Source organism: Gopherus evgoodei, chromosome 7, assembly GCF_007399415.2.
Source record: "Gopherus evgoodei ecotype Sinaloan lineage chromosome 7, rGopEvg1_v1.p, whole genome shotgun sequence".
In the NCBI taxonomy this organism is placed as follows: Eukaryota; Metazoa; Chordata; order Testudines; family Testudinidae; genus Gopherus; species Gopherus evgoodei.
The window spans coordinates 110297478-110325206 of NC_044328.1; the positions used below are offsets into that span (position 1 = coordinate 110297478).

The 27729-nt window shown below is 44.9% G+C and overlaps 1 protein-coding gene across 1 annotated transcript; it reads right to left on the reverse strand.

Moving 5' to 3' along the window:
- Nucleotides 1–457: 457 nt before the first annotated feature.
- ZXDC (ZXD family zinc finger C) lies at nt 458–27729 on the reverse strand. The gene is made up of 10 exons (XM_030570493.1): nt 26568–27729; nt 24975–25127; nt 23670–23748; nt 23316–23446; nt 21878–22048; nt 19592–20277; nt 18769–18853; nt 16227–16399; nt 7320–7421; nt 458–2605 (listed from the first exon to the last, which is right to left on the reverse strand). The coding sequence occupies exons 1-10, from the start codon at nt 27727–27729 to the stop codon at nt 2519–2521; spliced, it is 2829 nt and encodes a 942-aa protein (XP_030426353.1). The 3' UTR covers nt 458–2518.

Genomic DNA, 27729 nt, shown 5'->3' on the forward strand with positions numbered 1-27729 from the left:
GCTTTTTACAGATCCAGACTAACAGGGCTCCCCCTCTGATACTTTAAATGAGTGTTTACCTAGAAAAATAAACTCAACTCTCTCCCCCATTTTGCCCCTAGGCCAGTTGTTAACAACAGGATTCTTCACAGAATTGAAGTCAGTAGTAAGATCCCTGGAATCTTAGGAAATCACGTTCATTACACAGGTGGATGACATCTTCAGTTACAGCAAGACAAAGCTAGGTTCCAGACAGATGTTTGTCACAAACCCCAAGCCTATGCAAACAAAAGGAACACCCTGCCAGGAACAGGAGTTTCAGTACAGGCGCCACGCTGACTATGGAACGTACAAGATTCAAGAGGAAAGGCCAAGCATTGCAGATGAAAAGCTGTTCAGCGTTAGTTTTAAAGCCAATAGCATATACCTGTGCATCAACAAAAGATTACTCATATCAAGAACAAACCCAATGCCGAAGTGACCATAAAAAAAGCTTTATTAATCCTTTTGCACCAGCAGTTCTTCGGATGTCCATTGCCAGCAATGGACTTCAAGCCGATTAACCTGAGTCTCGGCCCCAAACAGTTAGCAATTTACATTCATATACAAAGCCAAGTGAGGTACGTTTTCAGAAGTAGAAACAAATGCAGTTTTAAGTCCCATAAAAATAAGTTGGGTTTCTTCACCATTTTCTTAATTTAAGAACAACTGGTATGGTTCCATGAGGATCAAGAGGAGTTTGGCATTCAGGGTGACACAGCTTCCAGGGACAGCATTAGCGACTGCTCTAAAGCAAGACCCAGTAGTCTGTTCAACAGTGCTGTGCTCCTGCAGATAACTCATAAGCCCCTTTAACCTTTCCACACTAGACTCCATGATCAAACAAAACAGCAGTCCCCACAACAAGTGTGTGAAATCTCCTCAATGACTCACTCTGGCTTGTACACCTCATCGGAGGCAGGCTAGAGATCCCTCAGGCGTAAGCATAGGAATATCCAATGCTCAAATTGTTTAGCCACCACAGACAGAAAAACAAACAACATTAGTTCAACCAGAGGATAAAATACTGCCTGCAAATCAGAGTTTGAAGTGAAAATAGCCTGTATACTGCTTTCAAGTCTCCGAAACCAAAAAGTATTAATCTGGACATATACATCGTTCAAAAGGCACAGGAAGTAAAAGCATTTCTGAACAACCTCAGGTGAATTCAACAACAGTATAACTAAATAAATAAATATGTGCAATATTAGGAAGATCGCAATGTTCTCCTGCATGACATCTTATTTGGTAAAAAATATATACACATACGTGCATACATACAACTCATTGAGAATAAAAAAAACCACACACCCTTTTATCAAAGTCCTATACATAATTTTATAGGCATTCAATACATCACCATAAACATTTAAATTACTACCTTAAAATTTAATAACCAAAAGGTGTTTTTTTCCATTGAGAATTTACACAACCCTATGCTTATTCAGTTCAGTTAAGTACAGTACATACAGCTATTCTTCTAGAAACCACAATTTTTCAAATGAGGCAATTCTTCCTAGTTAACAATACTTTTCCTCTCCCTCTAAAAAACTCTTGACAACTGGACACTATGCTCACTAGATATTCTAGATTTTAATGAGGATCCAGTGGTAACAGAATATATAATTCTAAAAGACAGTGGCTAGTTATGAGTAACTTGGCAACACTTTTTGTATTATAAAGACATAATGAAGGTGCTTTGAATTAAGTGGCTGTCAAACGTTCCACCAAAATAGGGACTGTTAAGACAGACCTAACTTGTCAAATGCTGTTGGAACATTAGCTAATTGCTTATGGAGAACATAGTTCTCTAACAAAGATTTCTTTTTTCAAGTCTTGCTGGAAGAATTCAGCTAAATATTATCCAGGATGAATGAGAGAGGGAAGCTCAACATAGGCATCAAAACTCATTCACAGTTCATATTTGATCTATATTTTGCTATCCAAGGGACTTTTAATTAATTTCTTCTCTCTGCTTTCTGGCACTATCCTACTTTCCTACCATGCCTTGTAAAATATTTTATCGCAATTTGCTGTCAATATATACGATGGCTGAAATAAGTTTGGGAAAAAATGTTTCAGGTGGTTTTTTCTCATTCCATATTATCCATGTCAAGGAGGAAAAGTTTAAAAGTCACATGAAAAATTTTAAGTTTGTATTTGTTCATTAGCAGTGAAATATTTGTTTTCTTGTGATAACAGGAAAATTAGTACCTGGTTAGACATTTAATAGCTATGGCACTTTTCTACAATGGGATTTCAGCAAATCTGCCCCCAGCATCTTTGACCACAAGACAGAAAGAATATCTTACACAGATATTTTAAGTAGGATTTGCTGATTTTTTTAATTAATCTGTTTTCATGTAACTGACACTAAGTTTGTGATCATAATCATGTACTCCTACTTTTCATATTTTCCTTGAGAAACTGGAACACAGCTACATTTGCTTTGTCAAGCTAGGACTGCACCATTCTGTTTTCAAATTAATACTCCTAACAATCATTCCAGGTCCTGTAAGTTTATTGTGCTTCCGGTGAACTGAGAGTTATCAGAACCTGCATCATCTTCTGTGGAGTTGTGTGGTTCCTGTCAAAACAAAGTAAACAAAAAAAGAGTTTGGAATTCAGACAAAGCTTTCACCCCATTATGTTTTCATTGCTTGTAACACACAATCCCTTTTTGTAATATTTACCTTCAAACTTAATTCAAGCTTTGCAAACAGGGGCCGCTAACGGAGTTTCGAGAGGGAGTTTGGAAAGGGAGTGGGAAGGGGGCGAGGTACATTTGCTATTCTTTAAAACCTTTAACCTAAACTATAATCAAATTTTCTTGATTTAAACAAAAACCCTATCATTAACCTAGATAGCTGAAAGAGAGAATGCAGGCAGAAGCCCAGCAGCAGAGTGGGGGCTATCCAGTTTATTATGCTGAGTGCAGCATGTATGATTACCTGCCCTGTGGGCGGGCAGCAGGTGCAAACAGTGATAAGTTTTTAAAGTGCTTGTACACAAATGCTAGAAGTTTAAATCATAAGATGGGTGAACTAGAGTGCCTTGTGATAAAGGAGGATATTGATATAATAGGCATCACAGAAGTGGTGGTGTGGGGACAATCAATGGGACACAATCAATCATTCCGGGGTACAAAATATATCAGAAGGACAGAACAGGTCACAGGGCGGGGGCGGGAGCGAGGGAGAGGGGGAAAGAATTGGCACTAGATGTGAAAGAAAATGTAGAATCAAATGAAGTAAAAAAGTCCTGAGTGGAGCCCAGGATCTGGTCCAAGGGGTAACTAACTATAACAGGACCACTTGGAAATAGTGACCATAATATAATAACATTTAACATTCCTGTAGTGGGAAGAACACCTCAATAGCCCAACACTGTGGCATTTAATTTCAGAAAAGGGAACTAGGCAAAAATGAGGAGGTTAGTTAAACAGAAATTAGAAGATACAGTGACTAGAGTGAAATCCCTGCAAGCTGCATGGACCTTTTCAAAGACACCATAATAGAGGCCCAACTTAAATGTATACCCAAATTAAAAAACACAGTAAAACAACTAAGACAGAGACACTAGCTTAACAACCATGTGAAAGAAGCAGTGAGAGATAAAAAGGCATCTTTTAAAAAGTGGAAGTCAAATCCTAGTGAGGTAAATAGAAAGGAGCATAAACACTGCCAAATTACATTTTTACACTTAATAAGAAAAACCAAAAAGGAGTTTGAAGAACAGCTAGCCAAAAACTCAAAAGGTAATAAAATTTTTTTAAATACATCAGAAGCAGGAAGCCTGCTAAAGAACCAGTGGGGCCCTTGGACGATCATGATACAAAAGGAGCACTTAAAGACGATAAAGTAATTGCGGAGAAACTAAATGAATTCTTTCCTTTAGTCTTCACAACAGAGGATGTTAGGGGGATTCCCAAACCTGAGCCATCCTTTGTAGGTGACAAATCTGAGGAATTGTCATAGATTGCAGTATCTCTAGAGGAGGTTTTGGAATTAATTGATAAACTTAACAAGTCACCAGGACTAGATGGCATTCACCCAAGAGTTCTGAAAGAACTCAAATGTGAAATTGTGGAACTACAACTCTACCCCGATATAATGCTGTCCTCGGGAGCCAAAAAATCTTACCGAATTATAGGTGAAACCACATTATATCGAACTTGCTTTGATCCACCAGAGCACACAGCCCCTCCACCCCAAAGCACTGCTTTACTGCATTATATCCCAATTCGTGTTGTATCAGGTCACATTATATCGGGGTAGAAGTGTATTAACTATGGTTTGTAACCTGTCCTTTAAAATCGGCTTCTGTACTCAATGACTGGAAGATAGCTAATGTAACACCAATATTTAAAAAGGGCTCTAGAGGTGATCCTGGCAATTATAGACTGGTAAGTCTAACGTCAGTACTGGGAAAATTAGTTGCAACAATAGTAAAGAATTAAATTGTCAGATATATAGAAGAACATAACTTGTTGAGCAAAAGTCAACATGGTTTCTGTAAAGGGAAATCATGTCTTACTAATCTATTGGAGTTCTTTGAAGGGGTCAAACAAACATGTCCACAGGATCCCCGTTGTCCACATAGTGTACTTAGATTTCCAGAAAGCCTCTGACAAGGTTCCTCACTAAAGGCTCTTACTTAAATTAAGTTGTCATGGGATAAGAGGGAAGATCCTTTCATGGACTGAGAACTGGTTAAAAGACACGGAATAAAGGGTAGGAATAAATGGTAAATTTTCAGAATGGAGAGGGGTAACTAGTGGTTTTCTCCAAGGGTCAGTCCTAGGACCAATCTATTCAACTTACTCATAAATGATCTGGAGCAAGAGGTAAACAGTGAGGTGGCAAAGTTTGCAGATGATACTAAACAGCTCAAGATCGTTAAGACCAAAGCAGACTGTGAAAAAACTTCAAAAATCTCACAAAACTAAATGGCAAATGAAATTTAATGTAGATAAATGTAAAATAATGCACACTGGAAAAAATAACCCCAACTATACATACAATATGATGGGGGCTAATTTAGCTACAACTAATCAGGAAAGAAATCTTAGAGTCATCGTGAATAGTTCTCTGAAGACGTCCACGCAGTGTGCAATGGCAATCAAAAAAGCAAACAGGATGTTAGGAATCATTCAAGAAGGAATAGAGAATAAGATGGAGAATATCTTATTGCCCTTGTATAAATCCATGGTACACCCACATCTTGAATCCTGTATACAGATGTGATCTCCTCATCTCAAAAGAGATATACTGGCATTAGAAGAGGTTGAGAGAAGGGCAACTAAAATAATTAGGGGTTTGGAACAGGTCCTATAGGAGGAGAGATTAAAGAGGCTAGGACTTTTCAGCTTGGAAAAGAGGAGACTAAGGGAGGATATGGTAGAGGTATATAAAATCATGAGTGGTGTGGAGAAAGTGAATAAGGAAAAGTTAATTTACTTGTTCTCATAATATAAGAGCTAGAGGCCACCAAATGAAATTAATAGGCAGTACGTTTAAAACAAATAAAAGGAAGTTCTTCACGCAGAGCACAGTCAATCTGTGGAACTCTTGCCTGAGGAGGTTGTGAAGGCTAGGACTATAAACAGGGTTTAAAAGAGAACTAGATACAGTCATGGAGAGATTACCTGTTAGGTTCACTCCCTCTGGGGCACCTGGCACTGGCCACTGTCGGTAGACAGGATACTGGGCTGGATGGACCTTTGGTCTGACCCAGTATGGTCGTTCTTATGTTTTAAGATTATGCCAAGAAACCAAATGCACTGAACACTTCACAGTAAATTTAAAGTTGCCCCACTCCGGGTTTGCAAACTGATTTAGCTGGACTGCCAACAACATTTCATTAAAATGCTGATGGGGTAGGGATGGATCCTGACTATTGTTCACAAAAGAAACAAAATAATTGACAAATTTAAAAAATATTGTTTCCCTTCAGATTAAACCCTTCAGAATTTGAAATAATCCAACTCCCTTTCTGTACCCACCATTTTATTACAGGATTGTTCAAGACAGGGATATTTCTGGGAAGAAGGTATATAAACCACTTTTGTTTCTACTGGAAAGGGTATTAATTGGCTCAAATACTGTGTTGCAATTAACTTGGCAAATGGAAAGCTCCATAACAATCATAAAAAAAAAGTGATCTATTTCTCTCCACTCTGATGTTAGCACTTGGTTCTCAGTTATGGAGCTGTTCATGTTCACGGACAAACAGCTTGTCAGAATAGTAGATATTAGGAGTATCCTGAATAGGTAGCAAGACAGTTTTCAGCTGTCTTTGCACATGATGCTTTTGGGATGCAAGTGGCATTTGGTGGAGCTGCACTGCAGTACAGTGGTAAGAGACATTCCAAAAGTGAATGAATTTAGATCCACACTACTGTCCAAAGATGATTTTCAATGCACAGGGTAGCAGAGTGTCTCCTTCCCTTCAGTGGTTTTCTTGCACCCTTTTACTAGTGCAGGCGTATTTTCCATGTCCCAGCTGTCACTAAAGGTACTTCTCTGGTAGTAGCCCAAGTTGCTAGAGGGGTTATGTTTCTGGTAGTTGCCATTAGATTGTCTCTGTTTAAAAATATCACTCCATGTTGCTGCTGGAGTTATTTGAATCCCAATCACTATGGAAGAGTAGGATCTATGAATGTCTTCACTTTCCTTTTGGGAACTACCACTTGGCCTCAATCTGTAATTGTTTGACAGTTCACATTTTAAAAACTGAGCACCTGATTTTCAGAAAACGCTCAGCATCCAGCAGAGCTTCCACTCAGGCACCTATATAAGTCGTCATGTTTTCAGGAGCACTTGGCAAGCAACAGCCCTCCTATTATTAATGGAAGCAGATTGGTGCAGAGTACTCTTGAAAATCTGGTCACATATTTAGGGTGCCTAAATCAGAGCAGAGTTTTTTGAAAATCCAGCCCCACAACTGTAAGTGCAGAGCACGTTTGAAAAATCTGGCTCCAGGTCTTCCCGGCCACTTATCATAACAGTCATGGAACATCTTTCTTGATGTTACCCTTTGGGGCAAAAGTAAATAGCATCTCCAACATGGAGCAAAACAAAAAATGGGGGTTGGAGGTGTGGTGGGGAGAACAACCTCCTACAGCATCTCTGCAATGCCCACGGCAAACCTCTTGTGGTCACAGAACTACAGCCTGTGAAATTAAACTTTGGTCTGAAAGTAGAGTACTTCTGTAGTGCAGGATAGCGAAAGTGTTGGTGCAAAATTGTTTTCATCGCATGTAACTTGTCAACTGAAATCAGAATTCTAAGGTGCTGTACCTGAAGGATATGAACAGGTAAGTCCACTGTAAGTTGAGAATGTGATGAGGAAGATTGAGAGCTGAGCTGAAAGGGCAAGTCTCCCTCTCCTGGGGGATCATCCTGTGAAGGGAAAAACAATGTAAACATACGATTTCCAAGTGTCTCCTACTTTCACATAGCAAGCTTCACGCTCACTACTACAATAAATAAAATAAAATAAAACAAAACAAAAACAAAACAAACCAGGAAAGGCGAAGAGTGCCTTATTGGCTAAGACCTTACAAGAGTAGTATCTAAGGCACCCCAGCTCTGAAGGCTGATGAGGCCTAAGAAATGTTTCCAGTGGTTTCATGGAAGTTGAACCAATCCCCCTAGTACTCAGTCACATGTGACAACTGCAGATTGCAAGATGTTTTCTCAAGAACTTTACTACTCAAACTATGTGTTCACTCCAAGGCCATTATGCTGCCAAAGTGGTGGTCCTGGGGCACCCCATGTGAAGGGGGAAAAGAAGAAGAGCTCTGCATGTGGCTCACCCCATACTAAGAGTAGGTGAGCTGAACATCCTCACTCTGCCTCCTGGAAACCAAACACCTCCAGGTCTGGCCAACAGCTTACTGCTCCCCGGTGAGATATTAGCATGTGAGGTGGAAGCTCATCTGACACTGCCTCTTAGAAGACCCTATCTTTTCAATTGCTTGTAACTGCCAGACTTTAACCATCTGGGCTGAATTTTCCATACTGATTTTTTTTTGGGGGGGGGGGAGGCGGGAGGAGGGGGGAGGAAGGGAATTCAGCCAGAAGGGGTTGGCTGTTTCCAAAAATGAGACCAGGGGAAAATACTTTGCTTTGCCCATGTTAAAAAATGTTGGCAACCTTTGCTTTGAAGAGCTCCAGTGGCCCTGAGCTTAGGAGAAGGTAGCTGAACTTAGGCAAAGGAGGGGCCTTGTGCATTCGTCATGTGACTTTTGCTGTTCCTATAAAAATCTGTCCAAATTTGATCTTTTTAAGACTCTCAATTCACATATGCTCAGTAGAGACTTGCTAGAGATTCACATTTTATTCTGCGAGTACTCCATCCTCTGTAAGAATCCTCCAGCCCTGCAAGCTGCTGAACAGGGTCTTCCCTGCAACTGTAGTTCCAGCTGCTCTAGGCTGAATTCATGTCTCTTCTCTGCTTTCAATGCCCTCTCTAGCAGCACGGAGGAGAAAACCACCTAAGTCCTATGCAGATGAGACAAGATCCTGCCCTGAAAGGAGGTGGGGGGAGGAGTGGGGGGAGAAGAGTGTGTGTGTGTGTGTGTCAGTCAAAGGGAGCTAGCATAGAAACTGGGATTGACAGCCAGGGAGCCAAGGAAAGAAGTGGGGGGAGGGGAGTGAAGAGGATGACTGGGAGCAGTGGGTGGGAGGGGAGAACTGGATCTGACCAGGAACCCCAGTACCGGGGAGAATTGAAACTGGCTGGGCAGAGACTGGGACAAGGAACATTAAGGTAAGAACGATCATTCTGGGTCAGACCAAACGTCTTTCTAGCTCCACATCCTGTCTTCCGGCAGTGGCCAATCCCAGGAGCCCCAGAGGGAACGATTCATCCATCCCGTCACCTATTCCCAGCTTCTGGCAAACAGAGGCTAGGCACAGCATCCCTGCCCATCTTGGCTAATAGCCATTGTGACTAGAGGCCATAGAATGGGGGGGGGAGGGTTGAAGAGAGAAAGATATCAGACAAGAAGCTGGGAAAGAGGAACTGGGACTGAATGGGGGAGAAGAATGGGACTGGGACAGAAACAGTTTAGAGGGGAAGGGGCAGAAGGGCTCAGGCTTGGGAGAACCTACCAGAAGGCTCTGTGCCCACTAGAGAACACTCCCCTCCAGAGCCTGGAATGGAATCCAAGACTTGCAAGTCTCACCATTAGTCTACTGCTAGCAAATATATGATTCCCTCAGGCAAGGTGTCTCATCCCACCCAGTGCTGATCCATGCAGATGATTACAACCTACAACTGCTATCAGTTTGTTATTTCAAGTGGTAGAGGTCTGTGGCATGGATCTAAAGGCACCAACAATGCTGCTGATGACCAGAGTCACTAGGACGACACATGATGGAATCTGGTTTTTCAATCTGCTTTTTAAAAAAAGCTTAGGGAAGTCACACATAAAAGTTACATTAGAAGAACATTAAGGCTGCAAAGTCAGGCATTCAAAAATTACAATCTTATTCTGAAACACCTTCCGCCCCCTCGTGCCATGAGAACATACTATTTCCCCTCCCCCTCCAGAACTCCAGCCTCATTCAGTGCATAGAGAGGCCAGTGCTCACTCAGCGAGCAGCTATTCAATATTGTTTTCTCCTCATGGTACAGTGCATGGCCCATGCCTCACTTACAGCACATCAAATCAAATCCTGTTCTGAAGACAGAATAAGAGTTTTCTCACAGGCAACCTTAATATTCTTCTAAAAAATGGTTACTTACCTTCTCGTAACTGTTGTTCTTCGAGATGGGTTGCTCGCGTCCATTCCATTCTAGGTGTGTGCGCACCGTGGGCACAGTCTTCGGAAAGTTTTTCTCCTAGAAGCACCCATTGGGTTGGCCGTGGAGCCTTCTGGAGTGGTGCCTCCATGGCAGTGAATATATGATCATGCCAACCCAGCACCTCCTCACTTCCTTCTTCCCTGCTACTCTGACAGAAGGGAAGGCGGGTGGGTTTGAAATGGATATGAGCAACACATTTCAAAGAACAATGGTTATGAGGTCAGTAACCATTTTTTTCCTTCAAGTGCTTGCTCATATCGATTCCAAATTAGGTGACTCACAACCCTTACCTAGGCAGTGAGGTCAGAGTTATGGAATCGCTGACTGATGCACAGCCCTGCCAAATGCTGCATCGTCTCTGGCGTACTGGGTGATGGTGTAATGAGAAATGGAGGTGTGCAACGGGGACCACATCGCTGCTTGGCAGATTTCTTGTACAGGGACCCAGGCCAGGAATACCACCGAGGAGGCCTGCGCCCTTATGGAATGCGCCGCTAGTGCTGGAGCAGGGACTTCAGCTAGCTTGTAGCACATCCAGATGCAGGATGTGATCCACGACGAAATCCTCCGAGATGAGACCAGGAGCCTTTTCATCCAATCTGCCACAAACAGCTGGTGAGAGTTACGAAACTGCTTCGTGCGCTTGATGTAAAAGGCTAGTGCCTGGCTAGTGCCAGCTGAACGTGCAGTGTGTGAAGCCTCTGTTCCTGGCTACTTGTATGAGGCTTAAGGCAGTTAGAAAAATGTCCTAGTTGGAATGGAATTAGGACACAGCCTTTGGACGAAAGACTGGGTGAGGCCTAAGCTGCACCTTGTCCTTGAAGGAAAAAAAAAAAGAAAAAAAACTAGGGAGGGTCGGAGGTGAGGGCCTTTAGCTCTGAAACACTCCTCACCAAAGTAATGGCGACTAGGAAGGCCACCTTCCACGACAGGTCTAGGAGTGAACGAGTCGCCAGCAGTTCAAACGGGGGACCCATCAGCTTGTAAAGGACCTGGTTGAGGTCCCATGCCAGGATCTCCTGTCTAACCTGTGGGTACAGTTGCGCCAGGTCCTTGAGGAAACAGCCAACCATGGGGTTGGCGAAGATGGAGCGCCCAGCCGCTCCCAGATGGAATGCGGAAATAGCTGCCAGGTGCCCCATGATGGATAATGCTGCCAGACTCTGCTGTTTCAAGTGCAGTAGGTATTTGAGGATAAGCGGTATGGGCACCTGCAGCGTGGGGTGTCCGGCTCTGAGCGCACGAGGTTGCGAACCTTTTCCACTTGGCCAGGTAGGTGGCCTTGGTGGATGGCTTCCTGCTACCAAGCAAGACCTCTCTAACCTGCTCAGAGCACATGAGGTCCATGGGGTTTAACCATGAAGTGAAGGGACTGAAGATCGAGGTGGTGAAGGCGACCATGATCCTAGGTAATCAGGTCTAGGACAAGGGGTAATGTGATCAGGGCATCCACCGACAGCTCCAGCAGCATGGTGTACCAGTATTGACGAGGCCACACCAGCGCCACCAGTATGACCTCTGCCTTGTCTCTGCAGATACTGAGCAGGACCTTGTGCATGAGTGAGAACGAGGGAAACACGTACAGCAGATGATCCATCCAGGGGAGGAGAAATGCTTCAGAGAGAACCCAGGTTGTGGTTCTGGAAAAAGCAGAATCGTGGCCATTTTCTGTTGCTTCACATGGCAAAGAGGTCGATTTGGGGAGCTCCCCACCTCTGGAAAATACTGTGCATCCTGTCGGTCTGGATGGATAGGCCACTCGTGGTTGCGGAAGGATCTGCTGAGGTACTCCACCAACTCGTTCTGGGAACCTGGGAGGTAAGACGCTTCCAGGTGAACAGAGTGGGCTATGCAGAACTACCGCAACTGGAGGCCTTCCCGACACAGTGGAGAGGAATGGGCTCCACTCTGCATGTTTATGTAAAACATCGCAATTGTGTTGTCTGTCATGACTCCCACACACTGTCCCTGCAGATGAGCTTGGAAGGTTTGGCATGCTCGTCAGACCGCTTTCAGCTCTTTGATGTTGATGTGGAGTGAATGTTCGTCTTGGGACTATAGGCTCTGCATCTGAAGGTTTCCTAGGTGTGCGCCCCAACCCAGCACCGACGCTTCCGTTACCAGGGACAGAGAGGGCTGGGCTTTGTGGAAGGGGACTCCCTTGCACACTGTCTGCAGGTTGAGCCACCAACAGAGGGACTTGAGGACCTACACCAGGAGGGTGACCGAAGTCCAGACTATCATGTGCCAGGCGATAGGCTGACGCGAGCCAAGCATAGAGAGGTCTGAGTTGCATTTTGGTGTGTGTACCACATATGTCCCAGACACATGTGATCAAGTAACCTCAGGCAGCCCCTTGCTGCGGTGGTGGGATACTGTCTGAGGACCTGTATGATGTCTGTCATTGCTTGGAAGCAAGCCTCTGGCAGGAATGTCCTGGCCCGGCTCAAGTCCAACATTGCCCCGATAAACTCTGTCCTTTGAGTTGGTACCAGGGTCAACTTGCTCTCATTGAGGAAAAGACCCAGCCTGTCGAAGGTGGGTCTCACAAAACGGACCTTTGCGTCCACCTGGTCCCTGAAGCATCCCCCAGTTGTTCAGGTAAGGATACACCTGTACCTGCCTCCAATGGAGGAGGGCTGCCATGACATGCAGTTGATAAACACTTGGGGGCTGCGGACAGGTTGAATGGGAGGGCTGTAAATTGGTAACTTAGGAAGCGTCTGTGGGAAAGTTGTATCAATATGTGGAAGTACACATCCTTGAGGTCAAGGGCGGCATACCAGTCTCCCAGATCCAGAAAAGGGATAATTGTGTTCAGGGACATCAAGTGAAACTTCAGATTTTTTAATGAAGCAACTGAGGCCTCACAGGTTGAGGATGGGTCTGAGGCCCCCCCTTTGCTTTGGGGATTAAGAAATAGTAAGAGTAGAATCCCCTGCCCCAAAGCTTCTGAGGAACCTCCTCCACTGTCCCTGCAGCGAGGAGCATACGGACCTCCTGCATGAGGAGATGCTTGTGACAAGGGTCCCTGAAGAGGGATGGGGAAAGAAGTGGGGGCAGGCAGAATATTCCACTTCTACTGTGTGAAGGACCCAGCAATCTGATGTTATTTGTGACCAAGCATGGTAGAAGTGGGATAGACAGTTCAGGAAACAGGGCTGAGGATCCAGTTCATCAGCTGGTACGTCATCCCTGGGTGTACCTTCAGAAGGCCTTCTTAGAGCCTGAAGCAGCGCCCGCCTAGCCCTGGTTGGACAGGGGCTGGGAAGGCTTACGCCTGCTGTTCCTGCCATGTTTCCTAGAGAAGTCCTGCCTAGGACATCAAGGATAGGGATGCTATACAGGCTGCCGCTTAAAATGCTTTCTCTGGGTGGCCAGGATATGCACCTCAGAGATTTCAGCACAGCCCCAGAATCTTTAAGGTTATGCACCCTGGAGTCAGTTTGCTCCACAAAACAGGCCCACCTCATCAAATGGCAGGTCCTGCAGGGTATGTTGCACCTCACGTGAGAGCCCCGAGGCCTGGAGGTTTGCCTTATGACAATCCCAGAGGACAAGGTATGTGCTGCCAAGTATGCAGCGTCCAGTGAAAGGTGTAAAGAGGTCCATGCCACTGCGTTGACCTATTCAGCAATAGTCCTGAACTCCTCACTGGACTCCGCGGCACTAGCTCTTTGAACTTTACCATGGAGTTCCAGGAATTGAAGTTGTATCTGCTCAGGATTGCCTGTTGGTTGGCAATTCTGAGTTGGAGTCCCCTGGTCGAGAAGATCTTTTGGCCGAACAGGTCTAGCTGCTTAGAGTCCTTGGATTTTGGGGTAGGACCCTACTGCCCGTGTTTCATGTTCATTTACTGCAGCCACCACGAACAAGCAGGGCTACAGGTGTATGTCAAGATATTCATACCCCTTAGCGGGGACAAAATACTTCCTCTCGACTTCCTTTGCAGGCAGAGGAATGGTGGCAGGGGTCTGCCACTGGGTCTTTGTGTTGGCCTGTACAGTTTTGATGAGGGGCAGAGCCACCCTCGATGGACCTTCTGGGGCCAGGATGTCCACCCTCTGGTCCTCCAGCTCCACCACCTCCTCAGCCTGCAGGCCCATGTTACACGCAGGTCCTGGTGGGCAGTGATTGTCTCTATGGTGCAGTCCCAAAGCAGAGGTCCCCGCCACTGCTTCCTCCAGGGAGGACAACAATGACGCCAGTGGGGGTACAGGGTTCTCATGGCACTCCAGGTCCCTGGGGACATCCTGCACAGCCACTCCTTCCCCACTAACTGCCCCAGGGTCCATGCTGGTGGTGGGAACAGGCTCCAGAGGTGGTGGAGCGGTCTGTACTGAGGTCACCTCAGAACCCCGAGGGGTGGGGCAACTCATCAATGCTGCAGGTAACTGACTCTGACACCACTGAGTGGGAGCCCTTGGAGAGGGTGCCCTGGTGGTATGCCCACGGGGTCCAGAATGGCCACTGTATTTGCCATGGACCTGCACCCACATCTCGATGCCTACAATCCGATTTGTGTCTCCGCCAAAGACAAAGACCTGAAACGCTAAGGCCAGGGCGGTGCTGATCGAAGCTGTGCCTGTGATTGGTGCCAGGAATCTGGGGAGCGGTGCAGCGAGGTGAAGTGCCAGTGAGAAGAGTGGTGCCATGAGCGGTTCTGGGAGCAGGACCTGCCGGGGACTGGTGCTGCAAGTCAGAGCGATGCCATGGAAATGCAGCTGATTGAATCAACATCATGGGCTTGCCCTGAGAACGTGTTGCACGCTGCAGTACCAGAGGCTTCTCCTGACTGCCTGGGGACTGTGGCACCATCATGGCACTTAAGTCCCTCGCAGCCTTGAAGATGTCCGGGGTGGATGGCAACTAGATGTCCACCACCACCTGGCCCAGAGAGTCCACAAGCACCAGACCTGATGTCCTGCCTTGCAGGGCCGAAGTTGTCAGTGCCGTCTCCTGGGCTGTCGGTACTGGGTGCTCCTCCCCAGGAAGCACACCAGTGGCACTTTCAAAGGCAGCTGTCCTCAGCGCCAGAGATCAACCCGTCCTGCTTGCAGCACTGCTTCTGTGGTACCGCGGAATGGGAGCAGTGTCGTGCTGCCTCCACCAGCCTCGGTGCCAGGGAGTGCCAGTGCCAAGGGTCTCTATGCCCAGAGTCCTTCCTTGGCAACACTTCGTGGATGGAGGCCTGTGCACTCCACATGGAGGAGCTCAGCGCCGGATCCTACCAGGCCAAAGCTGGCTGGGGATGAAGAGCTGCTCCCATCAGGAGCTGCTTCAGGTGACAGTCTCACTCCTTTTTCGTCCTGGAATGAAACCCTTTACAGATCTTGCACCGATCAGTTTCGTGTGCCTCCCCCAAACACACAAGACAAGAGTTGTGGGGGTCGCTCATTGTCATGGGCTTATGGCAGGATCTACAGGGTTTAAACCTTGGGATTGAGGCATGCCTTGAGCCTCATGGGGAACAGGAAAGTTGGGGGGCGGGAGGGGGAAGAACTCCCACTCCTACACCAATTACTACAACTAACAACAATTAATGCTACCAGACTACAAAACGACAACTACTATGAGAAACAAGAAGCACTTTCAATAGCAAACCACTGCAGTTCCAATCACCATCACTGGCGATAAGAAGGAACTGAGGCGGCGCCAGGTCAGCAGGGTCATATATTCACCGCCATTGATATGAGCAAGCACTCCAAGAATAATGTAATTTGTGTGTGTTATTACTGGATACAGTGAAGGGCAGATCAGCATCTTTCCTTCCCAGCTCCAACTCCTGGGGCTGTTCTCACTCCTGAACAGTGTTTCCTCAAGGCCCCTCTCCAGTACGGCTACTCCTGTGGCTTTTTAGTGCTGCCTGCAATGCTTCTGCCATGCCGCTTCACGCTGCCTGTGTTCTTAACTCTCAGGCTCCTCATCACCTTAGCTGTGTCTAACCCTCCCCCTACCCCCAACATATGTACGAATAAGGGAAATATTTAGAGAAGAGTTTTAATTTATACTACAGCATTCATTTTTCATGATCAGCTAAGGTCCCCCCATAAAGTGGCTCTCTAAGGAAGCCATTTGAACCCGCCCTCTGCACTCCAATTACTTTTGTAATGGTTTTTAAGATGCTTGGAAAAACAGTTCTATTACTGGCAATAGGTGTGTGAAGGGACACTCACTCTGAGGAGAAAAAAAAAATGCTCTTTTTGGGCAATAGTCTTAAAAACAGATCAGCAATATATTACTCACCAAGTACCTTGGTATCATACAACAATCACAATATTAATACAGGAGAAGACTATATCTGATTTGAAAAGACAGTCAGATTCTTCTGTGTGAACTGGCAACTCATTAGAGAACTGGGCAGACTGTATGTTTTATTCATGTGTTCTTACTTGAAGTAGCTGAATTTGCACATACTGTGCGCCAGTTGCTGGATCCCTTATTGTTAGGCCTCCATTTGGCAAAACAATGTTGCCACACAATCGATTGCCATGACTGGTAGATGAGAAGCTGGTAGGACTCACTTTACCACCTTTGCCTTTCCTCTGGCCGGAATGTGATGCTGCTGAAATAAAGTTATTTTATTAATTATGTTGGAACGTCTGATACTTTGGTAAGTTTCTCCGTGGGACTTGTCAAATTACACCTGAAAACATCCTTTCTCCCTTGCCTCTAGTTAGGCAGTCTCCTTTTATTATTAACCAACTATAACCGTTAAAGTAGTTAGGCTCAAAAGGTAGAGACTGTAAAATTTTATGTAGCCTATATTTTCATTTTTTTCTGTTTAAATTTCAGTTAAAGGTTTCTTTGAATTTAAATATTTCCCTGCATATTTCTCAATATAGACATCACATTACCCAGGAGAACAAGAAAATACTATGATTAAAAGTAGCATTCTTCATTGTTCGTGCTGAATAAGATGCCAAAAGAAAATTAAAAAGCATAATTTGGGGATAATACACATCAGATCTTTTCAATTATCAGGTGTTTGTGTTTTGGTTTTTTTACTTTAAATGTCAACAGGTAAACATTTTTAAACTAGGACTTTCAACTTTTGAGTGTCCATTTAAATTCTGTTAATGCATTTTAAGATGCAAGACTTGTCTGAAATACTATATAGAAGTTTTTATTACTCTATACCGGGGAAATGTGTGCATGGGAGGGAAACAAAAAGAGGAACTGATTAATTGTCTCTGAAAGTAAATGGCGGTCACTTAGTAACTGGTAGGTGACATGTTAGACATGAAACAAGGAATCTTGTTTAAGAAGGGAACTGGGAATTTTCTAGCTCGGTTTTACAGAACAGCGGCAAATTCACTCAAGTCTCCTTTCAAGCTAGGATATCACCAAGCATGCATTTTGGACAAGCTGCCATAATTACAGATCACTTCATAAAACAGACAAAAAGAAGGCTAGTCCTCTATTTCCTAGACAAGACAGTATTTTTTAAAAGAAGAGAAACTGCATACATGCATAGTGTATAAAGCAAGAGACATGATAATGTTTAATTTGGAAGTGTAATCCTTTGCTTACCTTGAGACATAACTAAAAACAACTGTCACCTGGATATTCAGAGATAGGAGGCAACAAGAAATGTAAGGAAAAAAATTGTTTAGTGTGATGTTCCTCTCCCCCTGAGGGCAGCAGCAACTCAAATAGCTGTCTCTTGTTGTTTCGTTATTTTTTCTGGGCAAGTTTAGCAAGTTATGGAATACATTTGACCTAACAAAGCAACAGTGCACATCAACAGCTATGAGTTCCACTGTAGTTTAAGAGGAAGAAAACAAACGGGATAGTTATGTAAACTAGGGCTCCAAGTTTGTGTTTTACAAAAATCTGCTACAGGAGATTGAAGGTTAATAGAAAGGTTTCAATCAAAAAAAAAAAAAAAAGAGTCAAATAAATTCCCCTACAGTGCTTGCAATCTAACACTAAAGCACTGTGATAGCGCATGACCTAGAGGTGAAACTGACTAATCTGTTTTCATTCATTGTCCATGTTGAACAAAATGAAATGAAAAGAGTGGACAAAAAGCACAAATAGCAAATTAGATTTTTAAAATTATTTTGGTTTTAATAAATTAAGGATAATCCTCTGATTAGAGTAAGTAAATGATATTGAGGGTGAGGGAAGGGGGAGTTTAAAATATAAACTTTAACCTACCAGGGTCCCTTTAACAGAAAGGGAAAACCCAAGTGTGGGGTTTTTAAACTCTCAATGAATTTTAAACTCCATGCAAGAAGACCATCTTAATTATCTACAAAAAGCACACCTCACTGAGGCCATGTCTACATCTAAAATTTTGCAGCGCTGGTTGTTACAGCTGTATTAGTACAGCTGTATAGGGCCAGCGCTGCAGAGTGGCCACACTTACAGCAACCAGCGCTGCAAGTGGTGTTAGATGTGGCCACACTGCAGCGCTGTTGGGCGGCTTCAAGGGGGGGTGAGACCAGCTTCGCCGCGGTTTGCTCTCGCGTTCCCCGAACCACCCTGCAAACCGCAGGGAAGGAGACCTGCTTGCTCGGGGGTTCGGGGAACGCGAGAGCAAGCTGGGGAAGGAGACCAGTTTGATTACCAGAGGCTTCCTCGGTGATGCTGGGATACCTGCTTATTCCACGGAGGTCAAGAAAAGCGCTGGTAAGTGTCTATACTTGATTACCAGCGCTGGATCACCAGCGCTGGATCCTCTACACCCGAGACAAAACGGGAGTACGGCCAGCGCTGCAAACAGGGAGTTGCAGCGCTGGTGGTGCCCTGCAGATGTGTACACCTCCTAAGTTGCAGCGCTGTAACTCCCTCACCAGCGCTGCAACTTTCTGATGTAGACAAGCCCTCAGATTTTGTTGCTGATTACAATAAGTTCATCTATTTGAAAGAGAGATACTCTGACTTCATTGCATGTTAGTTAATTAAGCAAGGCAAATGCCTCCTCACCTGTGCTGCTCCCATTCCCTTTCTGTTTTCTTTTCTTGGCTAGCTGAATGGCTCTGTAGTCTGTCCTTGCAGATCCCCCGCTCTCCTAATCAAACAAGAGATACGTTTTATACATGTTTGAAACAACAAATTAAGCTAATGTAGCCAGACTAACAAATTACTCATTGCTCATAATATTCATCTAACACTGGTTGATTGGGATTTAAAATAAGTTAAGTTTTTCTAACAGTAGCAGTCAAAACTCTGATCGGTCCCCTGCATATATCTAAGGTTAAATACACTACCATGTTTATCAGCATTTTCAATAAGGTTATGGTGATAAGGGAAACATTTTATACTCAAAATAAACAGTTATCTTTACACAGTACTGGAAAGGGAATGGTTTCCCAGAAGCGGCATTAAAGATAGATATGGGAACGAAGACCGAGACTAACTATTTCAGTTACTTTCCATCCCCAAACCCTTCCCTGAAACTAATACACAGGACATACCGTATATTCCCCTCCTTATGCTTTCTTGTTAGTCCCACTTCACCCTTGGGGGGTTAATTTTGAACTTTTTTTTTTTTTTTTTAAACTTTGAACATGATCCTCCCTCCCCCACCCTCACAATTCAGGCTTTTTAAAGAATTTTTCACCATGTTGAATCCATGTCTAACAACATATTTAGTCAATATAGAGTTCTACAGCCTTCATGAAAAAACCCATGTAATTGGGTAAATCTGTATGAAAGGTCTGCCCATAAGTAGCAAGCCGCAATGGAGTATCCTCAAAGTTAAGGTGCTTCAGTCATCTGGGGACAACTGAATATAGTTACTGCATACCAAAAATGAGCTGCAAGTCACTGTGCTAAGATCCATTTCTTTCTGAGCACTATAGCTTCCTGGAGGGTTGGAGAACACAAACTGTGTCACCACTTTACTGCCTTCCTGTTGACCAACAACATCCGAGCTAGGAAGCAAATTTTGTTCAGCTTTAGTTGGTGTCAGTAACTCAGGTCCATTGCTTCCACCAAGGCTGCTGGAAGGAGTCAAAGTGGTAGTGTCTATCGTTAGATTATTGCTGGATGTCAAACTATGCAGGTCTTGACTGGAATTCTTCACTGATAAAGATGCTAGCGAACCCAAGGCTTCTGCATTTACAGTCTGTACATCATCCAGATTTGAAGTACTTTGCTGTAAAACTGTAGCAGTGGTTCCCATCAAGAGAGAACTGTCCAGGCTATGTGGAATATCACTACTTGCCACCAATATCAAAGGGTCAACTGTTTGACCGAGGGAATTGCTATTGACAGAAAGGTTTCCAGCAAGCGTAGAGCCTACAGAAGCAACGTCAATGGTGACAATTCCAGAGTTTACTAAAGCCATATCTGTTGCAATTCCAGAATTGTTACCAGACACATTGGAGAAAAGGGACACAAGGTCTATGTTGCTGAGGTCATTTTGTCCTGGACTGGTGAGTTCACTACTAGGCGTGAGGGAACTGGTTGCTTCAAGCTGGGTTAAGAGATCTGAAATATAATACATGTATTAAACTTGTTGAAAATGCAACAGACAAACGATAAAGAAAAGGAGGTTGCGTACCACTACCTATAGCTCAAGGGGTACAACACTCAAAAGTGGGAATACACAGAAGCCCCAGAGACACACACTAACAACTAACAGAACATATGGATACTTTTTCCAGAACAGGTAAGATGACAACAGAACTCTTAAGTTTACATACACTGCAAATAAATGAAGCAACATTACTGACCTCAGAAACGGTGGGGTTTGTAAGCAACACATTTGTACCAGACACCATGAGAATTTAATAGGGAAGAAAAAACACTGCACACAAAGTGTCTGAAGATAGAGTATCCTTAAAATTATAGGCTAAAAATATTTCCTAAATTAAAACCACTTTTCTAAACCAGAATTAGAGAGGAAAACAAGCTTATTAAAACAAAAATTCATCTTTATAGTAATAATAAATAATAATATTAATAGAAGATATACCAATCTCTTAGAACTGGAAGGGACCTTGAAAGGTCATCAAGTCCAGCCCCCTGCCTTCAATACCAGGACCAAGTACTGATTTTTACCCCAGATCCCTAGGTGGCCTCCTCAAGGATTGAACTCACAACCCTGGGTTTATCAGGACAATGCTCAAACCACTGAGCTATCCCTCTCCCTCAATCAGAAGAAAAATACACCTCTACCCCGATATAACGCTGTCCTCCGGAGTCAAAAAATCTTACCGCATTATAGGTGAAACCGTGTTATATCAAACTTGCTTTGATACGCCAGAGCACGCAGCCCCACCCTCCTGGAGTGCTGCTTTACTGCATTATATCCGAATTTGTGTTATATCAGGTTGTGTTACATCGGGGTAGAAGTATAGTTTCAATCAAGTATTAGTTTCCTGTGTAACGTATCCTCCTCTCATTCTTACCAAAAATATTGTACAGAAGTGTCTCATCTGTGTATATATATTTAGAACACTGAAACAATTATTCTCTTTCCTATTCACTATGCTACCAATGTGGGACTCTGAGATCTGTCTTATTTTGCTTCAGTTAGTTAGTTGTCTAGATAAAAGTAGGATGAATTTTTAAGTTTGCCACATCACTGAAAGACAAAATTACTTTAACGTTTACTAATGTTCCACTGTGACGAAGAATCTCATACAACAATTATACAGTAACATTATTTGTTTGTACTGCTGGACAACACAGTTCCTTTCAGCACAGGAATTTCTACATACACTTATACTCTCCAAAATACCCTCAATGTGGTCCATGAGACAAGTTAGGACTTAAGAGTATTTTGGTTTTAAGTCCTCATTATCAGGTTTTAGAAAGAATATATTGAAAAATCTTCAAGAGCAAGATCTGCTTTAATTCAAGATGTTACTGACTTCTGGAAACCACAAGTCAAGCCCTAGTCACAGCTCCCACTGAAGATTTTATATCATATACATACACAAAGAAAAAATCCTGGCCCAACTGAAGTCAGAGTCTTGCTGTTGACTTCAATGAGGCCAGGATTTCATCCCCCATTTTTGCCTGATATACATAGTGTTTAGGCTTCCCTTTGCCCCAGCCATATTTTGAGGCTAAACTATTATACCTGGACTGAAGTTGTGCTGTTTGACCATGTGAGTCTTCATACTGTGCTTGGAAGTGAACAATTTATTACAACTGGACACTGGGCAACGGGTCTTCGAAGAATCCACATCTTGAAGATGTTTCTTGGAGTGAATATACAAACTGCTGCGTGCAGAGAATTTTGCACAACAACCTGCAACATGATACACAGCATATTACAGGATCTTTCTTAGTTCTAACTTAAAAGAAGTATTTAGAATTCCCTGGTAAACATCTCAAAGTTACCTAAATAAAATGTTCTAGTTAGTTAACTTGCAGCACTTGAGCACAGATGCCATACATAAATACATGAAGTTGAAGAAAGCAGCACAAAGTAAAGAAGCAGAGTGTCAAAGGAGCAGAAGAAATGCCATACCAGAGCAGACCGCTGATGCATCTAGTCCAGCATCCTGCTTCCAAGAGCAGCAAAAAATCCAAACGATTTAGTGAAAAGTGCCATGAAGGCACCTTAAATAGAAGCATTTGATAATGGCCACTTGGTGAAATCATAAAGGAGGTGGAAATGCTTCCTGACAACCACAGGACAAAACACACTTTGTTTTATGCCATGAAGTCTAAGTATCAACGTTCCTTGTTCAGCCAGGAAGTTAGGTAAATGGTCTTGTGTCTATTTATACCACACTTATCTAAACCCTTTTAAAAATCCCACTAGAGACTGTGGCTCAATGATTTCCTGCAGCAGCTGGATCCACAAATCTTTTGATTGTATTCATTTTAAAATCATGGGTCTTATTTGTAAGCTCCCCATATACCTTTAGCCACTTAATTACCCCTTAATGGACATTTGCAGTTCTGCAGAGATCTTTTTGCTGGAAGAGGCAACCCAAGGCGACCACCAGTACTGGAGAGGTAAATTTACTACAGAGTTATAGAAAAAAGCAATTATAACTCTTCTGCATAATTTCTATCCCTGTTAAATATGACCAACCAGCCTATTAGATTCATCTGAACATCAATCGGACGCTGAGCAGACATCTTCATTTTATCATTGCTTGTGATTCTTCCCTCCTGCAGCCACACACACATCAAAATAATTTTTCACAAGCAGTTTATCCATAGGAAACAATTAATCAACTGAAAAGATAAACAGTGTCTAGGCAGTATCACATAGTCTTAAATCTAAAGGAGGTGTTGATTTCCTTTTATCACTAACTGATAAGAAAAATCAAGTGACAATGATCTGCTAGCCATTTCCCCTGTCTCCTCCATGTCTGGGACAATATGGTTTATTCAATTAGATGTTCTTTAAAAAATAAGCTATAAAAAGGTTTTAAAAAAGTAAAATATGACTTTAAATACTCAAGGCTCCAGTCCTTTAGTGAGCCTTGACTGGGCAGGACCCTGCACCTACCAAAGTAACAGCTCTAGTAACAGCACACAGGACCACAAACAAATCGTACCTTCCACTGGACATTCAAATGGTTTTGTGCCTAGGTGAGTTATACTATGGCCTTTCAAGTGTTCTGCTCTTGTGAAGGATTTCCCACAGCCTTCTACTGGACATGTAAACCTCCTGTCATCTTCATGTTTCCTACAAAAAAGGGAGATTACTATTCCCAAACATAAGTTCACTACATGCTAATTTCTAGCATCAATTACAACCACTCTGATTTTAAAACTCACTCTTAAAACAATTATCTGCACTAGAACACGTTTAGCCAATGCAAAGACCTGACAAGTAAGCCATGTGTTGGATTTTGGTGGGGTTTTGTTTTTAAGCATAACTTTTTTTTTATTTTTTTTTATTTTTTTACCTTTTATGTCTTAGTAGCTTGGACATGCTGGTGAAAGACCAGCCACAACCTTCAGAATCACAGATAAAAGGCCTTTCACCTAAAAAAACAAAACACAAAAACAACAAACATTTAATCATATAGTAATGAAAATACATGCTGATATTGTGAAGTCTCAAAAAAGTTTAAGGGACATCTACACTACAACCCAATCCTCCCCTCCCCCTGCAGCAATGAGTCTCTGAGCCTGGGCCAGCTGACTCAGGCTCATACTGTAGGGGCTAAAAATAGTAGTGCAGACATTCCCACTCCGGCTGGAGCCTGGGCTCGGAGACCCTCCCCAGGTTTCGCTGCCGAGTGGGAATGTCCGCATGGCTATTTTTAGCCCTGTGGCACAAGCCTAAGTCAGCTGACTTGGACTCAGACTCACTGCAATGTTTTTTTCCCCCCCCGTGGAGACATACCCTCAGTTATTTTAAAAAGTTAAAAGAAACTAAAATATCATTTTACAGTTATTAAACAAGTTTCCTTATCAACTAGCCATGTCCTGAAGTGGATCTGCATGGGCAGACCCTTGAGTTCCCATGGAACCCGAAGGATCTATGTAGCTGGATCTATTCACCCGCATGGATGCCAACTGTAGGAGATGGCCCTATATTAATTTGGACAACCAGATTTTTTTAAAACCCAGTTTGCTTTTCACTGTTTATGTAATAGTTTGTGAGAATGTGTTTTTCCCCATTTCACTCAGTTATATTTTGCTGTCCAAACTAACAGGCAGTCCACTTAAAAAAAGTCAATAAAATCCACTTTTCCCTGAAGATGTTTTACCAACCATTGTTGTAAACACTCTAAATTACTAAAATATTTCTCTACTCTTGCAGTTTGTTCTACGCAAGTGATAGCACTTGGTCTACAGTCAATTGCCTTCTGTTTCCATAACCTTTCACATGGTAACAGAGAGGAAAAAAAAATGGTAAAAGACAATAAAGTGTGATTGTAAAGCCACAAAAAATGTCAGAAGGACAGAGGAAAAGGTATAGAACTACTTTTAATTTAAAGTTTCTTTTTAAATTGACTGGATGAAGTTGACTGTCACTTATAAGTCACGGACATTTGTTCAGAGTCATTTTCAGGTTCTCACTCTTTCAACTCTTGGTCACAAACATTTAAGGGGTGTTTCTATTGACATTTTATCAAAATCTTATTGGCATTAGGTTTGTACAGACTGCTTTTATAAATTGCTAAAGCTTGAGGCTGCATTTGACCCAATATCGCTTTATATATTCAATTATCCCAATTTATCCCAACTACCCTGCTGAATACCTGTGTGACTTCTCATGTGGATTTTCAGTCGGCAGGCTTTGTCATATTGCTTGCTACAACCAGGGAAAGAGCAGGAGAACTGTTCTTGCTCTCTGAAGTGGGCTCGATTATGAGAAAATAATGCACTCACTGTGATAAAGGTTCTCTCACAACCTAAGGAAAGAGTGGAACATCATCAGCTTAGTATGACACACAAAACAGGCAAATTAAACTCTATGCCAGTGGTTCTCAAACTTTTGTATTGGTGACCTCTTTCACACAGTAAGTCTGTGAGTGTGACTCCCCCCTTTTATAAATTAAGAAATCTTGTTTTAAAATTAAAACACATTTAACAATATTATAAATGCTGGAGGCAAAGTGGGGCTTGCAGGCGGATGCTGACAGCCTGTGACCCTTTCAGGGGTCACTCACAACCTCCAGTTTGAGAACCCCTGCTCTATACCATACTTCAGGGTTTGCAACTATGGGTTGAAACTGAATATCCACCTAGATATGGTATGTTTTGGGCACAGAGAAAAGCAGAACTAGTGCAATTTAAGCTGGCAGACTGATACACATCAGATTAGAAGACAGCAGCGAGGACAGTGCTCACAGATTAAAAAATTGTTCTACTATCGTACATTGATCAAAGCACTATGTAAGTCTAATGGAGATATGCTGAGTGGTATCTTTTTCCTTTCTGCTGTTATTCAATCAGCAAACTCTGAGGGATCTCTCGCTGATAAGGGACAGAAGATGGAGATCAAAAGATTCCAACTGTCCGTCCCAGACATCAGGGTAAAATAGAAGTGTGGTAGCACAAGCTAGAGATGATCAATAGGCAAGATAAGCATTGTATCAAACCTATAAAACAGTCTAAAGAAGGGACTCCAAGTTAGCCACCCTTGCATATAAATATACCATCTGACCCCAAAGAAACACTGCAGCATGGTAGTGCTCAAGCAAGTACCTCACCTACATTTAATCATCAAAAATATCTAGGATTTAGATTATTTGAAAAGATTGTTTGAAAAGATGGGCTGTGAGGATATTGACTTGTTCATGACAGGGCTAGAAACAGAAACTCCTTCAATCACCAATGGATGAGACACATTCATATATTATTTGAAGTTACCAGAATAGTGCATAGGATACACCTCTTAAGGGATCCGAACAAGATCAGCACCGCTTGATGTTTAATTAGGGAGCCACGTGACAGGACTGATTCATGAACAATTCCAGGGGTCTAAAAGGGGACGTCTGCCTCTTGGGTCAGAACTGTGACACCCCCGCCCCCAGCAAGGCAGTTGCTCTATGAAGTCTCCCCACACAAACCAGCTCTCCTCCCTGTTCCGAAGAGGCAGGTGACCCCCAGTGGTCCCACGAACGCTCTAATTCATTCCTCGCCCCTTTTCTCCCAGGCAGGCTCCCTAGCAGCTCTCACAAGTCCCATGATCATAGATGGGGCTGGGGCGTCCCCAGACCAGTTTCCCCCGGGAGGGTCACCGGCCTGGGCGTGGGACTGTGCCAGTGCGTAGGCACTAAACGCACCCCCATCCCCAGTAAGGTCCGAGAGGAAGGGCGAGGCCGAGGCCAGCCAGAGATGAGGATTACCGGGGAACTCGCAGCGGTAGGGCCGGTCGGGCTCCAGGTGGCTCCGCCGCTGGTGCGCTCCGAGGCGCGCGGCGCTGGGGAAGCGCTGCCCGCAGGCCTCGCACTTGTGCGCCGCCTCCTGCTCGTGTGCCCGGCCGTGCGCCCGCAGGTTGTAGACCGTGGTGAAGCGCTTGCTGCAGCCGGGCGCGGCGCAGGCGAAGGGCCGCAGCTTGTCGTGCGAGTGCAGATGGCGCCGCAGCTTGTAGGCGGTGGCGAAGGACCAGGAGCAGCCGGGCACTGGGCAGCCGAAGGGCCGCGCCGCCCGCCCGCCGCCGCCCGGCCCGGGACCCCCGTGAGCCGCCTGCCGGTGCAGCCGCACCTGCTGCTTGCGGGAGAAGGTCTCGGTGCAGCGGGGCTCGGGGCAGCGATAGACCAGCAGCGCCCGGGAACCCCCCGAGGCCGGGCCCGGGACCTCCCCGCCCGCCACCTCCCCCTCCGAGCTGGGGGGCTCGGCCCGGCTGGGCAGCGGCGATGGGGCTTGGGGGGCGGCCGGCTCCGGCGCGGCCCCGGCGGGAGCAGGCGGCCCCGGCTCGGCGGCGCCCGGCCCCAGGGTCAGGACCCCGTTCTCGATCCGCACCAGCAGGCTCTGGTTGTTGATGGTGATGGTGCCGGAGAAGGCGCTGGGACCCGAGCCTGCCTGGCCCGCGCCCTCCGCCGCCTCCGCTCCCGGCCGGGGCGGCGCAGCAGACGCGCCCGGACCCGGCGACGGGGGCAACAGCGGCGGCGGCGGCGGGGCCGGCCCGGGAGCCCCCTCCTGGTCCCCGCGGGGAGGCTCGGTGCGGCCGCTCTCCCCGCCGCCCGGCCCGGCCCCCGGCTCCGCCGCGCCCCGCACCAGGTTGAAGACGAGCAGGAGGCCGTCGCTGTCGGGGCCGGGGGCCGGGGGGGGCTCGGGGGCGGCGCTGCGGCCCGGCTCCTGCTTCTCCTCCAGCAGCATCAGCGGGAAGCTCATGTACAGGCCCGAGGCGGCGGCGGCGGCCGGGTCCCACTCGGGCGGCGGCGGCTCTGGCTCCCGCTGGGGCAGGCGGCCGGCGGGCGCGGCGCTCGATGCCGCGGCACCGCCGCCATGTTGGGTGTCGGGCCGAGCCCGGGCCGCCTCCACCGCGGGCAGCCCCTGCGTTTCCAT

What these genes read in the sequence shown, in the direction of transcription:
- ZXDC (XM_030570493.1), bottom strand. Translation starts at nt 27,729, where the DNA reads ATGGAAACGCAGGGGCTGCCCGCGGTGGAGGCGGCCCGGGCTCGGCCC. An exon ending in ACAGCACAACTTCAGTCCAG is followed by an intron (nt 20,278 to 21,877) that starts GTATAATAGTTT and finishes ATTATATTTCAG; the next exon opens with ATCTCTTAACCCAGCTTGAA. An exon ending in TGACTTGCAGCTCATTTTTG is followed by an intron (nt 18,854 to 19,591) that starts GTATGCAGTAAC and finishes TTGTTTGATTAG; the next exon opens with GAGAGCGGGGGATCTGCAAG.